Source organism: Hyaena hyaena, unplaced genomic scaffold (genome assembly GCF_003009895.1).
Source record: "Hyaena hyaena isolate Hyena2069 unplaced genomic scaffold, ASM300989v1 scaffold_132, whole genome shotgun sequence".
NCBI classification, from domain to species: domain Eukaryota; kingdom Metazoa; phylum Chordata; class Mammalia; order Carnivora; family Hyaenidae; genus Hyaena; species Hyaena hyaena.
In genome coordinates, this window is record NW_024080764.1 from 1,784,540 (window position 1) to 1,801,756 (window position 17,217).

The 17,217-nt window shown below is 35.3% G+C and overlaps 1 protein-coding gene across 1 annotated transcript in view; it reads right to left on the bottom strand.

Moving 5' to 3' along the window:
- The window catches only part of ROBO2 (roundabout guidance receptor 2), a 610,598-nt gene that overhangs the window by 25,850 nt on the left and 567,531 nt on the right, over window positions 1-17,217 (bottom strand). Inside the window, exons 21-23 of the mRNA XM_039237972.1 lie at window positions 15,136-15,292; window positions 6,971-7,231; window positions 2,266-2,471 (exon numbers count right to left, since the gene is read on the bottom strand). Of these exons, the coding sequence (XP_039093903.1) occupies window positions 2,266-2,471; window positions 6,971-7,231; window positions 15,136-15,292 (624 nt within the window). The remainder of the gene's footprint in view (window positions 1-2,265; window positions 2,472-6,970; window positions 7,232-15,135; window positions 15,293-17,217) is intronic.

Sequence of the window (17,217 nt, forward strand, 5' to 3'; positions counted from 1 at the left end):
CATGTACACTAACATGTGCACACACACACTTACGCACACACTCAAATACACTTACAATCCTATTTATACTCACACACACCTACACACACACACACAGAGCCCTATATACAATCACACACACAGGTATAATCACAAACCCTATCAATATTCTTTCACACACACATCTATACACACTCATTCACACTTCCTACACACACACTTTTTACGAAAAAATATATATATATTTATTTATTTTAATTTATATTTACTTACATTACACTTATATACTAGAAAACAGAAAACAAATTAAATCTTTGATCATACCTTCCCCACAAAGTTACTGAAGAGCCAAAAGAAGAAGAAGAAGAAGAGGAGAAGAAGAGAAAGAAAGAAAAAAGGAAAGGAAAGGAAAGGAAAGGAAAGGAAAGGAAAGGAAAGGAAAGGAAAGGAGAGGAGAGGAGAGGAGAGGAGAGGAGAGGAGAGGAGAGGAAAGGAAAGGAAAGGAACGGAAAGGAAAATGTTTCTTCTGGCTACATCCTGTAGACTACAACTTCTGTCACTAAGAAGATGTATTATTATTCATAGGGTAAATTCATCATGTAATACATACCTAAACACCCTGAGGTTTTTATATACTGCAGTAATTAAGCAGTGAATTCAAGTAGGAAAACAGACTGTTTTCTTAGCAATAAAAGCTTCATTTGGAATGAACAGTATACTAGCTACAAGGAGAAAGGCAGATTGGATTTAACCATGTTCACATTAAACAGCCTAACATGTTACTAACAGGTGAGCACGTAAAAGTGTGAAATGACACTCTCCTGACTTATAGATATATTTATCCTCTTTGACATTATAATATTTAACAAACTACATAGGCTATAGCTGCCCTTTTTTGTGTGTTATTATTGCAATTCTTACTGCATTCCTAAAGGAGGAGAGTTCAGTATCATTAGTGAGATATGCAAAAATATGCAGAATTTTACCCTGAAGGAGATTAGGCTAGGAATTCAGACAAAAGGGCTTAACATAATAGTGCACTAATAAGTCAGGTCTCTGCATTTAAAGACTTAAACTTTTGCTTTGCCACCTTCAGTTGGATCTGGATTTGAAACCTTGGCAGTATATCTGGAGTCCTTAAATCTTAATTAGCCTGGCAAGCAGACAGCCCCCAGGTAAAAAGCGAAACAAAAAAAGTGGGCTCATGCATCATACATTGTATTATTCAGCAAGGCATAGAGAGGAAACACATTGGTCTTCATCCTTCTCCATCACTGCCCTAAACAAGTTTCCATCCCTGTTGGCTCAAGTCTAAAACACAGGGAAAAATCATTACAAGTTGGGAGGATACAAATGAATTAAATGGGACTGTGGTAAACGTTTCCTAGGATGAAGATAATACTATCAACGTAAGTAGAGACATGGGTGATTTTCTGAGAAGACCCAATGGTGTGCAAAGGCAAGATCTACATTTGGGGTAGTTGTGTCTTTACAGTCACATGAGAGGCATTTATGTATGTGTGTCAAAGAATGGATACCTACTAGAACAGAAAGACTAAATGTTTACATTTCTTCAGATTCATTGCATACACATTAGGATTCAAGTTTTTTCAACAAAATTGGATAAACTTAAATCATTGGAAATAGGATCATCTTAGGAGAGTAGGGATTGCAATATTTCACTCAGTGAGCAAAACCAGAGGACAGCAGAGGAGTAAACAGCAAAAATAACTATATTACTTGAGAGAGGAGCAATTACTGAATCCAACGATATGAAATGCGTAAAGGTATGGCTTATCTCACTATACATTTTCTCCACTCTAAAAATAATAGCTTGTGCAACCTTAGAGAGGCTCATTCTGAAGACTTGCTTATTTTCATCAGTGAATGATTTTACAGAGTGAAATATCAAGAAGTGTTTTGAGATTGCATTCACTTTGTATGTTGCTCCTGATATACTAAATATATCATTTTTAAAAGTCAAGGTTTTTTATGTAATAGACTTGGTTCCCCAGTAGAGTGAACTTTTCATGAAAGCCCTGGATATAATTGAGTTTTCTTTCATGTCTTTAAAGCTTTTTAAAATTCATGAATTTTCTTATCATTTTTGCAGCAAAGCAAAAGTATTTCCAAATCCTTTTTGAATTTTGTGTTTAATATTAACATATTTAAAATGTTATAGAAATAGCTGGAGTGGAATAAATCTTACATAAGAAAGTGTTTGATTTTTGATGCATTTGAATGTAATAAATAGGTCAGTTATTCCTCTTAAATCCATCCCGTTACCTGTCACAGAGCTGTCTAGATTGTCCATACTGGATCCGGGTGTCTGCTCTAGTGCCCTCAGGGGCCTCGGGATTTCTAAAGCTTCTTCCTCATCATCAGCATCATCATCTGGAACATCTGTTTCCAAATCAGAAATCAAGGCTCCGGACATGTAACCTAATGGTGGAACCGGGGGCTGTGGAGGTTGATTATTGCTTTGAATGTGCCTAGAATTCAAATGGGGTGGGGGGCGGGGGGGTGGGGAAGAAAGGGGAATTCATTAACAACCCACAAAATCATAATTAGAATTAAAAAGCATATTATGGTGACTATTTTTGTCTTCTTGCTTTCTGTTAACTAATTTTGAGGCTTATGGTGATTTCTTACATTTCAGCAGAGACAATGGGCTATGTATACATAACTAGTCAAAACAACAACCATATAGACTATTATACTCTTCTATTGGTATTTATGCGGTAATATACAGAGAAGAAATAGAGACACAGTATTTTTGTGTAAATAAATCATCCGAAGGAGCATAGGAATATTTGTACAAATAAATATTTTAAGGTTGTTTTTTTTTTTTTTTTTTTTTTGGGTACAATAAGAATGTAATAATTTTGTTTTCAGTTTAGGGTGGAAGTTATACTCAGCCAATGGAGTGCATATGACCTTCTGGTCCTTACAAAGAAAAGATTTCACATGAAGAGTTAATACCAATTACCCTTCTCCCAACCATGAACACACTACCTGGCCTAGAAGGCTTTCTTCCTGCAGGAACCCCAAGGAATCAGGCTGCTGGCTGTTTCCACTTTAACCCAGTTTAAAGTAGCAAACACTACTTTGTGTTCAGGCTACTTATTTATGCCTCTTTTTTACCTACCAAGGTCTAAAACACCTAAAATACATAAAACATTTCATCTCAGCATTTTCTGTGTTTAGAATATTAGGTGTGCTATAAACACACCTTTTGCAATGCATGTGTAACTTTAATCTCAACTTTGTGAAGCAGACAGAATTTATATTATCAGCTCTGTCTTAGAATTTGCTCAAGTGAAGTTCAAACTTAAGTGACTTGTTTCAAATGGCATGGTTAACAATATGTAGAGCTGGGCATTGGGTTCATTTGATTCACTTTGTGACTATTTATGAAGTTCTTCTAGGGGCACCTGGGTAGCTCAGTCGCTTAAGCTTCTGACTTTGGCTCAGGTCATGATCTTATGGTTTGGAAGTTCGAGCCCCGCATTGGGTTCTATGTTGAAAGCTCAGAGCCTAGAGCCTGTTTCAGATTCTGTGTCTCCCTCTTTCTCTGCCCCTCCCCTGCTTGCACTCTGTCTCTCTCAAAAATAAATACTAAGAAAAAAAATATTCTAAATTATAAAATGCCATTACATATATACGTATACACACACACTGACAAATTTTATATATATATATATATATATATATATATATATATATTAGGGAGTGAATATACCATATATCTTAACCCAGTGAATCTTTTCTTTCTTTTTTGTCTTGATACAAAGTATTTAAAAGACCTTGGCTATTTAAGGCAGATGTAAAAGTGTTAAGAATTTTTACTAGAAGAGTTTTGAATTAGAGATACAAAGTTATTTTTAATACTTGCATTTTTGGGGGCAATTATTTCATTCTTCCAGAATTTATTTAACATTCCTCTCCCAAATGCATTCTTGAATTAGCAAACAACTTCAATGTTAACAACATTCTAGATTTTTCAATGTTAAAGAAACCCTAAGATGTTAGTTACAGAAGCTACTTCAATATCATCAAGCCCATGTCTTTAACTTAATGGGTCAGGTATCTGAGGTCCCAAGTCATTATCTAACATTCATTATAGCTCATTTATGTAAAAATCAGGAAGTTTCTTAACTACAAGTACAGAAAATTCTGAGTGTTGATGATGATATCCTGTAAATGTTGCTTCAAATTCTGTTTGTGAATCAAGGATGGAGTGAGTCAAGTCATGAGCAAGGGAAGAGACCAAACAAACTGACATTCTAGTCTCACATCATTGGTGACACAATGAATGGAACAAATATACATTAGGGTAAAAAACGTATTTCTTGAGTTTGGCAGAATTAGGAGATAAAGTAAAATAGGAAGAGGGTACAAAACATTTAAAATATCTTCTAGTGACAAACACTGTGCTATGTACTACATCGGTCAATATGAACAGAATCCCTGGAGGTGGAGCCTAGGAACTATTATTTTTTAAGTGTTCCTCCTGTGATGTTGATGTACAGCTCAGATGAGGAGGGTATCCTAATTCCTGAAGGGTGAGATCCTGTGTGAGCACATAGAGGCTCATAACTTTTACAGAGGGAGTCAGCAATGACACTCTGGAGGATTGCTGGACCGAACAGGAACATACTCAGAGAGAGAAACAGGGTTTGCCGTATGGGCACTTGGAGCAGGTGAAGAAGAAATAGTTTGTTCACTCATTGAACAGATATCTGTACCACACTCACTAAGGGTAGTGTTCTTAAGAGTGGAAAGACAGCAGTGAATAACTGAAGTGAAAACCCAAGCCCTTCTGAATGATAGAAGCTATATTAAAGCTAGATACTGTACTCTGTCTTGTATATGAACAAACTCATTTAATTCTTTTTTTAAAGATGTTTTTTCTAAGTAATCCCTACATCCAACGTGGGGCTTGAACTCATAGCCTTGAGAACAAGAGTCACATGCTCTGCTGACTGAGCCAGGCATTACACATTACTGATGTGTAATAAAGAATTTGACATTGGCCAAAGAGAAGTTAGGCTTTTGTCATGTGCTCCAGGCAGGTAATCTCTAAGTTCTAGAATGTCCTATCTGATGTAAGTGTCTTTGATTAGTAATCTTAGGCTTCTCCAGCAAGTCCAACAATGTGATTTATGGTAGGGGCTTTTAGTCACATGGTATCAGTGTGCCTTCTGGAGGAGCTAGAGACTGAGGTCAGCCATGCAGATAGCCAACCATGTCTATGTGACAAAGCTGCAAGAAGGACCATGAAGCTCACAGTTCACATGAATTTCCTTGGTTGGTAATACACGTATATTGTCGCAAATTGTTGCTGGGAAAGTTCCACAACTCCTTTGGGAGAAGACAACTGGAGTTCTGCCTTTGGAATGTTACCAGACTCTGTCCTGTGCATCCTTTCTCTTGGCTGATTTTAAGCTGTATCTTTTCAATATAGTAAACCATAACTTTCAGTATAATGGCATTTAGTGAGTTCTATGGTTCTTTCTAGTGAATTCCTGAAACTGAAACCGAGGGTGGTCTTAGAGACTATGCTCTTACATTGCACATGAGCTAATTGGTATTATCATCATCATTTTACAAATTGGGAACCAAAGCACGGAAATGTTAAGCAAGTTGCTCATTGTCATACAGCTTGTAAGCAGCAATAGTGCTTCTGGTCCCAACCTCAACTGCCCTCAGTCAAATCCTAGACCAGGCAATCTGGAAATTCTTAGGGTGGGGCCTACGTATCAATATATTTTAAGGTTATCCAGGTGATTCCAAAATACAGGTGAATTTGGGAACATCTGAGCTATAATCTGTGTCTTAAATTATTAAAGCACATGGCTGCATTAGTTAACCTGAAGGAAATCCTCTGGCTCTTAAGGATGTTGGCTTCAATGTAGTGGTGTTTTATGAAGTAGCCTGATGCCAAACAATACTGCTTATCAGTAGATCTTCTATGACCTTTGAAAAAGTATCTGACGATTGAGAAAACAATGTTTAAAAACCTCTGGTTCTAAGAAAAGATCCTATGTTCATAATAAGCTTTAAACAGTATTCTTGGTTTTAGTATCTTTTTATACATTTTGCCATACTTTTAAAATAAATAGTTCATTAACACTGAGAGTGAGCTTTGTCTCATTATCAACTATTCCAGTAACTAAAAAACTGTCAAGAAAAACCCCAAATACTATTTCATAAAAATGTAACTTCAAGCACATCATGGAAATCAACAGAAGATAATCAGAGGTATGTCACTGAGGTTTCATTTTCAAGAATCAGACTTCTATGTTACTATTTAAGAGAAGAGAGAGCACAGGGAAAAGAATGATTGCACAAAATTGTGAGAGCTGGTCCCACTTGTATGTTTTTTCCTTGCTTACACAGGATACCTAAGTAGGTTGCCATCAATACCTAAGAAAAGGTTATGGGTTGATTAGAAAAAAGGAATTTGGTTCTTCTCAGTTTTAATGCACTTGCTGTTACTAATATTGCTGTTTTTCCTTCCTGTCTCATTTTATTCAGCCCAAAGATCTTTTAATAAGTGACCATATGTGATTTGCAGAAGCTTACATTTACATATTCACGACCACATACAGCATTAATCGCAGGCACTTTGAAGAATCTAAAAGGAGCCTTTTATTATGGCATTGGAAGTGAGTTCAAGGATAAGCTAATTGAAGCTAAACTGTAAATCAGAAAAGATTCTGGTATAGCCAAAAGCATGTTAGCATGAAATTCAGTGGATCTGGATTCCTGCTCCGGGTCACTCCTTAACCAGTTATATGACTTTGATCCAGTTATTTAACATTTCCTTGGTCAATTTTGTTACCCAGATGAGAGAGGAGCTGCACAAAAGCATTTCTAACCTCAGCTGTATAGTTATATGAGAACTCCCTATGAGTTTCTTGTAAAAGAACACCTCCTGTATCCCTATGTTGAAGGCCTGTGTCCCTGACCTAACGAGTGTATTTACCATGTTTGCTTTGCTATATCAAACTGATAGGCTCTGGTCAACTCGTCCAGGTGAGCCTGCAGCATGGGCTGCATCTCTTCCCGTGGGGATGGAGTAAGGGTTGCGGTCGACTGCTGTCCAAAGGAAATAGCAGGAGAAGAAGCCACGCCTCGGACCGGAGGTGTCGGGACACGATCATCATCTTCTTCCAGTTCATCTTCCATACCCTGGTGTAAGTATGTTTGCACTGGTAATGGCGGACACCAGCTATCACTGTCATAACTGAAATTAAATGAGAAAATATAAAACCTATTGACACAGCCATCCATCCATACGTGGGCGCGCGCGCGCGCGCGCGCACGCACACGCACACACACACACACACACACACACACACAAATTATACTGTTAATAAATAACAACCACCATGGGAACAACAGTAACTAAAACGTTCTCTCGGCTTATTTTGAGCTGATTTCAATGTGTTAGTAGGACCATAGTAAATCACCTGGCTGTTATCTTAATTTCTAAACATAATTACTACTGCTATCTCAATATCGCAATCTATTGTTAGAAGATCTTATTAGCTAATTGTTACCCCACAGTTACAAAAGGCAATAACTTCCTAACAAAGTTACTCACGTGGAAAACCAAATTGCTAATTAAAGACAATTAATGAATTAATTTAGTGCTTTAGTGCTTGTAGATTTAACTACTTTTTTCTCCTGTTCTTCTCTGCGTACTCCAATATTGATCATCAAAGCAGTGTCGGAGAATTTTACTTTTATTCTAGATCTATTTCAACCTTTCAGTCCATATTACATGCCGGTCATGAAGACTCGGTGCTACAAAATATATTCAATGGCTCTTTGATGCTCCTGATTCTCTAACTTTTTCAGTAAAAACTTATCCTTGTCTGTATCTTGGCATCTAAAATCTATAAAACAGAAGTTTGAAAGCTAGCCTGAAAAAAAATAAATATTAAAAAGAAAAATAACAACTTCTAAAAACCGTATTCTTTAGGGACTCTGGTAAGGGAATATAGAAAATTAACCCCAAACAGTTTTCATTGTGACACAACATCAGTGGAATTTCTATTTGCACCTTCTCTATATACTATAATTTTCATAAATCAAAAAAATCCTAGTTTGCTTTAAAAAGGAGACTTTAGAATAGGGTTAGCAATATTATTGAATGTAATTGTCCTATAAATTCCACTTCTACTGAATCTTTCTCCTATACTTCACCTCTACTTCCATAATCACAGATCAGAACCCTTCTGATGTGAACGAGCTCATCAGCTTGCTTTCCTAGTCTCTTGGGATGTCATCTCCATCTCTTCTACCCTATCTTCATAAGGACAATGGAATTATATTTCTAAAATCTTCATTCACATCACACCTATGCTTTGAATTATTCAATGATTATTGCTAATATAAGAAAAAGTTCAAATTCAAAAGCAGGGCCTAAAACACCCTTTCCCATCTGATCATCCCATCTTTCTACCTTAATTTCATACTATTTCCCCAACACCAGCCTACTGTGTATTTTTTTTTCTAAACTCTGGGTATATATATGACTATTCATACATTGCTCCAAAATGATGCCGTTTTGATCTGTTTTATATGTTCGAGATCAGGGTTAGATTTCATTTGAAAAAAACAAAAAGAAGAAGAAAGGTTCTTTTGTGTATAAAGTTTGCAACCTGTGGTCCCAGTTGGATTCGGTATTTCCAGCTTTTCCAATCCACTAATCGATCCCACACACCACTTTACAAACTAGTCTATGAAACCATCAGAACTGTTTGAATAAAATATTCATTTCTGTTCATGCTGTTCTGTCCATTAAACATGTCTAAATCTCAATCTATCTTTTTAGATGGGTTTTCCAGTTTCTCAACAAGAATCCCCTACTCGACATAAATTGGTTTGTTTCTTCCTCCTTCTTCTTTTCCTATTCCTTCTACTGCTCCTCCTCCTCATTATTATTATTTTTTAAATATACTTTTCCATTCTGGTCTGTTAGTTTAAAGAATTCAACTTATTTTTAATAAGCTGAATCCTCCAATTTCACCTACCTTAATCTTACAAATCTTTCAAGCCACAGGTTATATCCCATATTTTTTATAAAGATTTCCCTGATAAGACCAACTAGTACTAATATATTACTCTTCTGAACTTGCACTGACATTTTTGCACATTTACTTGAAAATTGATTATACACTACGTTATGCCATTTACAACATTGGTTTGTTTAACTATTGTCTAATTTATTTTAGAATTTAACCTTTCACATGTTAATAGTGTCTTTTCCTCAAGTGTATTTATGCTACATTAAAGTTATGATACTGAATTATTTCTGTTTGGCCACATCTGACATAATACTTTAAAAATTGTGGGTGATAAGCCTGTTTATTGATTTGAAATGAAAACACACAAATTGATTCATTAATAAGAATGCTCATGATTTGCACCAACATGGAGAAAAGTACAGAGTATAATGGTAAGTGAAGCAAGTCAGTCAGAGAAAGATAAATGCCATATGATTTCACTCATATGTGGAATTTAAGAAACAAGACAAATGACCAAAGTAAAAAAGAGAAAAAGAGACAAACCAAGAAACACTCTTAGTTATAGAGAACAAACTGATGGTTACCAGAGGGGAGGTGGGTGGGGAAATGGGTGAAATAGAGTGCACTTGTGATGAGTGCTGGGTGTTGAATGGAATTGTTGAGTCAGTATGTTGTAAATCTGAAACTAATATTACATTATGTTAACTATATCAGAATTTAAAATTAAAAAAAAAAGCCCAGAATGTTTAGGTTGCTTTTTGTAACTTAATTTTTGACTTTAAACGGTATATTATAAAGTAAACAAAAAATATATAAGAATCCTAAAAAATAAAAAAGACAAAAATGAAACACCTGCCCATTTTCAGTATGGAATGTGTTATTATACTTCATCTATAGTTATAATTAAATTTACTCCATAAAATATCACATTTTTTGTTCCATAAATGAGAGCATGTATTTCCTTTTCTTACATTGGCTTATTGAAAGGGATTTCCTACATTTGAATAAATAAAAAACATGTTTAAATATTCAATCTTTCAATTATTTTCTAAAATTTTCCTACTTCATAAGTAGCAAACTATCCTTGCTTCCAAATATCTAAAGGGAAAATACATATGGAATGAAACTATATAGACAGCATAAGAGAAACAAGAAATAATGTTAGATGTATCATATGTTAAGGTTATATAGAAAAAAATGTAATTAGTTGTACTCAACTCATATTTTGTTATTCAGGCAAAAGAGAGACTAACCAAAAATTATACACATTGCATAATGTATTAAATGACTAAAAAATTTCCCAGCAGCCATTCCACTTAACTAGAATGGGTGCTTAGCATCACTTTCTCTGAGTCTTTTCTACCAAGGCAGTCTAGAACTCCACCTATGCAGAACATAGGCAAAAATGACCATGGGATTCATCGCAGAGGTCTGAGCAAGAAGCAGAAATAGAGAGATGAGGATAAAAGAAAGATTGGGAGAAGGATGTGGCAGAAGAGATGAAAGAAATTTGAGACATGGAGCACATTACATGGTGGGGAGAGTTTTTCACCATCTCTGAGGTAGCCATATCTTAATCCATTCCAGAGCAACAAATGCTAGATTTCAGGCTGTTTCTGAAGGGCAAGAAAGTAACAGATGATTCTATAAAGGTTATCAAATGTAGCTTTGGTTTTAGTATTTTCTTCACATATATAATATATAATATACATATTATATATATATATATATATATATATATATATATATATATATATTCTTATTTGAGTGATGGAGTTTCAACTTTTTCTTGCAGTAGCATAAAGAAGACTGTGAAAATGCTCCTGATGCCAAACAAAAGGTCTTTTGGGCCAACCATTCCTAGAAAAGATCTTGGTTTGGTTTGTCTTTTGTTGTTTGTTTGTTTGTTTTTACTTATTATCAGTGAAGTATGAGGCATCATATTATCTATCTTGCCTGGGAAATAATGAGAAAGATGACAACAAATCAATGTTGCATGTGAACTAAGTAGTTAAAGGCCAGATACAAATACCGAATTACTAATAAAAATACAATACAGTTCAACACCCGCAAAAGCTTGACAATCTCTAATTGTAGCTACAAAGGAAAGCATCAGATTTTTATTGAATCCCTACTGAATTCTTCCTGGCATCATATGATTACATTAAAATACATTATATTTATAGCTAAGGGTGAATATATTGTGATACATTTTTATCAAGCTGAGAGGGGCATATCGATTAGAGAACATTTACCATTTTTGTTATAATATTGAATTAACAATTATATATTTTCCTATTTGGACAACAATTTGATAACTTTTGATATTTAGTTCTGTGGGGGAAAATGGCCCAAGAAAGGCTTGGAGAGAAATTTGATAAAATCGAAGCTTTAGAAACAATATTCAACATTGTAATAAACAGGAGACAATCTTTTCAAGATCAAGGTTGTTCTGGGCTAGGTATGTTTCCAAAATCTATCTCTTTCCCTCCATCCCACTGCCATTGCCTTATATTACTGCCTTATCATTTTCATGATATTGCCTATTCTGCTGCAATATCCCAAATGTTATCTAACTGCCCTAACCTTGTGTCCTTCCATTCATCACCTGTATCCAAAGATCAGACTCCTTAGATGACATACAACTATTCACAATTGGCCTTAAGACACCTTTTCTGATTATCTCCTACTCTGAATATTTCAAACTCAACAAATCTCATACCAGGTGTTGAAGGATACACACAAGCAATTAGACTGCAATGTGATGAATACTACAATAGAGAAGCAAGCTTAAGGAATAAAAAACTTAAAGAAAGGCAAGTAACCTTAACTAAATAGGATGGGGCTTTGAAGGAAGAGTAGAAATACTAAAGGAAAACTAATGGGACTATTCATTTTCATTCTCATCTTTTATTTCTATTTTTTCCCTTTGGCTAAAGAAATTTCTCTCCATCTGTACAGCAAATAGTGACATTAGTAACACTTTGTTGTAGTCGTTGGTTAACAGTGTATTCTGGAGCCTAGGCTACTTTAGGTTAGGGACCACTTCTCGTTATCTTTGTCTCTTTTGCTTCAGAAAGCTCATAGCTGGCATCCATCAACCACCAAACTCTGGGTACTATTATTTGTAAATAAATGACTCAAGATTCGCCTCAACACTGAACTATCAGATTGCTCCAACCTTACCTGGCATACATGGTTATCCTCTCCTTAATCCAAATTATTATTTTGTACACATTGCTCATCTAGCACTTATAATGCAAAATAGTGTGTGAGTGAGTGTGTGTGTGTGTGTGTGTGTGTGTGTGTTTTCTGTTATCTGCCTACTATTCCTCTGAACTCCCTAGATCAGGGATCAGACTTTCCTGGGTAACTGTGTATTTCTTTCATCTCTGTTGCTTTTCTTCCTGGCACTGGGCTTAACACTTGTTATGTACTTGAAAAAAAATGTGTGTTGAATAAGTTCTCAACTATGATATATTAAAAAAAACCCAAAAATAAAAATGATATACCTTCATAAGAAGTACAGTTGCAGAATTCTTGGTGGTTAAAAAAATTATTAAAAACCATGAGGTGACATTTAAACTTTTGTTGTTTGTATTTCAAGAAACCCTTGGGGCATCTGGGTGGTTTAGTCAGTTAAACATCTGACTTTGATCTCAACTCAGGTCATGATCTTACAGTTGGTGCAATCTCTGCTGATAGCACACAGCCTGATTGGGATTCTTTCTTTCTCTCTGACCTTCCACCACTGATTCTCTCTCTCTCTCTCTCTCTCTCAAAATACATAAAAACACTTAAAAAGAACCCTTAAACCTGTATGAATTTCAAAATTAGGCATATAAACAATTCTACAGAAGAATTCATCTGTAAAATATTAAATGTTAATATTATGAATAGCAGATTATAAAATCTAAGAAGTCTTTAAAAATCTTTCCTTTTCAATATTAGAAAACAAAAAAAGTATAAAGAATATATCTAGAAATAGACAAAGACATCACAAGTCTACTATTTTTAATTTATTCTTGTCATATTGATTTTAAATATGTGTTGTCATTACCAACCATTGAAATAAGAACTTTGAAGTATTAGCTTTTGAAAAACTGACTCCAGAGAATAAGAAAATTGAATTTTTCTGTAAGTTTACTGATAGATTAGACCTTACTATTTTTGTTAAGAGTGATCATTTTTATTTCAGGAAATATTAGGTACTTAAGGCAAATAACTCAAAGGTTCTTCAAAACCAAGCTATAAGCCCTAAAGACTTTGAGTACATATAATCAAAATACATATTTCTTTACCTAGCTAAAGTATCCAATGGATATTAGACATCTTTTAGAAAAAAAAGCTTTTCTAGTATCATATATCCTGACTATTAAAATAATTTGGGTAGGAATAACTTAATATTTTATAGCTTGAGGTTCAGAAAATAATTTATATCAAAAATAAAAGTGTGTATGTGTGCGTGAACATATGCATATCTACCTATCATCTGTGTGTACAATGTATATATACATATGTATATATATAGTATATATGTATTAGGTAATAAAAAAAAAAGGTAAATGAAGTAATTTGAAGGAAGCAAATGCTATGATATAAGAAGTTCCAATAAAGAAAATTAATCTGGAGATATCTAAGATAGCACTTATTTAAAAAGAAAAGGACGAGGCACCTGGGTGGCTCAGTCATTTAAGTGTCTGACTCTGGAGTTTTGTTTAGGTCATGATCTCATGGTTCCTGAGTTTGAGCCCCACGTTGGTCTCTGTGCTGATAGCATGGAGCCTGTTCTTTCTTTAGCCTCCCCTCACTCCCAACTTGCGTGCTCTTTCTCTAGCTCTCTTTCTCAAAATGAATAAACAAACTTTAAAAAAAGGTTAAAAAAAAAAAGAAAGAAGGAAAAGAAGGCACTGGGTGTCTTAGTCATTTAACCATCCAACTGTTGATTTCAGCTCAGGTCACGATCTCACAATTTGTGGGATTGAGCCCCGTTTGGGACTCTGCGCTAACAAGTGCAGAGCCTGCTTGGGATTCTCTCCCTCGCTTTCTACCCCTCCCCCCTGCTCTCTCTTTCTTTCTCTCTCATGCACGTGTGGACACACACTGTCTCAAAATAAATAAACTTTTAAAAAATAAAAAGAAAAGGAAAAGGAGCAAAGAATTATGTGCTCTGGTCTTTGCATAAAACAAGATAGGGAATAAAACCATTATTCAAATAAACTGAGGTGTCTTAATATCTAAATACAGCTAAATTAAAAAAAACTTGGAAAAAGAAAAGCTGCCTTTATTCTGCATTTTTCAGTTACAGTCAAAAGCAGTGGTGATCTGGGAATTTGTGAGGAAGACAGAGCAGTGAGAATGATTAAAATAGGAAAAAAATTTTAAAAAGCCTGAGTATGCTTCTCCTCACTTGCTATTTTTTTTAAATCAGAGAATAAAAAGTATTGATGTCTTTCTGCTTTAAACTCAATTAACACTTTAACAGAGGCAAACTAACTCTTGAGACATATTTGGGAAAGAATAAGGAAATCACATTTACAGGCCCTTGAAGGAAATTTTCTAACTTAAGAGAGGTTTTGTTACAGAATGGGCACTGGCTTGAACTTCTTTCATCGCTGCAGCTCCTAAATTCCCATCAAAGCTGATGATTAAAGTCCTTACAATTACCCCATGTGATGGAGCTCAACAGTGGGTGCTCTGCTATGGCCAGACACCGAGTCATTAGAAAACAGTGAGAGATGATGAAGAAGGTTATTTTAATTCCCCTTTCAGCCCTGCTCAGGAGTGGCTCTTTAGTTCACAGAGCTGTGGGCACTTGCTTTCAAACTAACAAGCAATATTATAAATGGAGGCTGCATTATCATGATTGCAGACAATCTAAGGCACTTGACAGCTAAGGATTCTAGGTTCTCAATATGTGCTGTGTTGTATTTATCAGCTAAAATACAGAGATGGTGCAAACAACAGAAGTGGGGTTGGGGGGAGGGCAGTGAACGGGGTGGGAAGGGGGCAGGGAAAACAGTAAGAAAATCCTGGATAAAGACAGAAAAAAAAAGGCACAATAAAGAGAAGAGGATCGCCCTGGGCATTTTGCTGGCATAGAAGACAATTTTACCCATTTTCTTGCTGTTCCACTGCGTAGTGTTCTAGCTCTGTACCAGGAAGGGGCTGGACTGGGGGAGGAGGTAGAGGAACATTGGCCCAGGTCGATCCATTGTTTTTCTGAGATTTAGAAGAGTTTTTATTTTTCTTCTTTTTTCCACCTTTCCCACCTGAAAGTAATAATGTGTTTATTTAGATATACCAAATATCAGAAGAAACAGAGTCATCGGATGGGAAAATGCATTTATGCTTTTGAAACACCACCAGCAGTATATTACACTTGTTAAACACCAGAAACAATGAAATGACTTAATCAGAAAATATTTTTTATAAATCACTCAAAATTATATTGTTTCTTTCCCAGCGTATGAACTACAATGCTGAATAAACCAAAACCATGGCTCTTGTAGCAAAAGCACACTTATTGATTGATTCATGTCTGCTGCCTCTACGTTTTCATTGTTAGAGGAAATAATGGGCCATAACAAATTCTTTCAAATGTCAGATTTTAGTGCCTTTATAATGCTCTTTTGCATAATCTCTCTCAGTGGAAAATGCAGTGTCTAAGGATATAGGCTAAACTTTTCCATTAGAATTTTCTCAATTTAATTAATCCAGGAGAGTACGGTTTTCTCTCAAAAGTGACTGATAAAAATCAATCAACTGTAATCTGGATATTTATAAATCTTTCACAATGATAAGTTTTATAGAATTTTAAACTAACAAATGGCATAATTATTTTTGCCTATAGTGAGAGTAGTTCCCAGATGTTTTAAGCATAACACTTCCTCAAATTCCAAAAAGTTGGGGGGGATAATTAATGGAAATGCAGCGATCAGTTTCAGTACTATTGTTAATACAAATGAGTTCATGCACAAAACATGAGCAAAAAGTAACTTGGCATAGCGTATGAGCCAAATCTGGAACTAATGGAGCTTAATGAAATATAAAAATAAAATTCATCATTTGTATAGTGCCATACTTTTCACTCTTCCAAAATTTAAGTAAATCAAATTTCTTCCTAAACGGTCCATGGTTGATTGTAAGAACGAGTGCTTCTTAAGCAGCATAACAAAGGATGTTGTTCAATAGAATCTACATAGCTTTCTTCACCCCTACTATGGCCTATAGTTGTATTTCCAAAAATAATGGTATTGATCCTTTTGGGCTTCATCTTTCTGGACCTGAAAGTTGTGAGCATCTAATACTTGCAGCAGGGATATCAAAAGACACGTTACTAGAAGTTTCATCTCTTTTCTTCAACCAGCTGTTAATTTGCATCAGCAACTGGCATCAGCCAGTTGATGATCAGTTAATGGCATCAGCCAACTCAGAAAATTATGTCATTTAGTAATGACTTATTGGAGTGTCAGAAAGTGATGTCGCTGGTAAGCTGGACAGAGACACTGTTGCCAATTATGTTTTATGTCTGCTTTCCAGGTCCTGTGCACAGATTTAAAAGCTCATCACTACAGACAGAATGCTTTCTTCCTTTCTTTCACTTCCTATCCTGGGCAGAAGGAGAAGTATTTAAGAGAAAGAAGAGCAGGTATTTTCTGCTTTGAGGATAAAAGCTTAATCCTCAAAGGTCTGAAGACTAATTTCTCATGTACTTGATAAATTACTCACTAGGTATCACTTTGATTTCCACACATGTAAAACACAAAGTTCCTACTTCTGTGGGGTATTCTGAGGGTTAAAAGAGATAAAGTATGGAAAGGGTTCAGGTTGTACAGAAAGTTGAATAAATGCCATTTATTATTACTCTGTTTCATTTCCTCTATCATAGAGCAAACATGCTTCTACCCATTTCTATAGCCTTTGTCAAGCCCGACTTCTCCAATCCCAATGAGTATCCCAGAAACGGTCTGACTCTCAGAATAGAAATAATAAAGCTGCTTGAATATAATTCTATACTTATTGATATAAGTCTATAATTTTTTTGTGTTTAAGATGGATGAGACTTAACCCTTTGTTTCCTGATCATGCACCAAACTCAAACCAGGATCATATCTTTTGAGTGGTCTCAGAACTATATGTTAATAATTAAAGAGGAATGGGGTGGGCAATGTGTTTTTGGTGGCTTTTCCCTAGT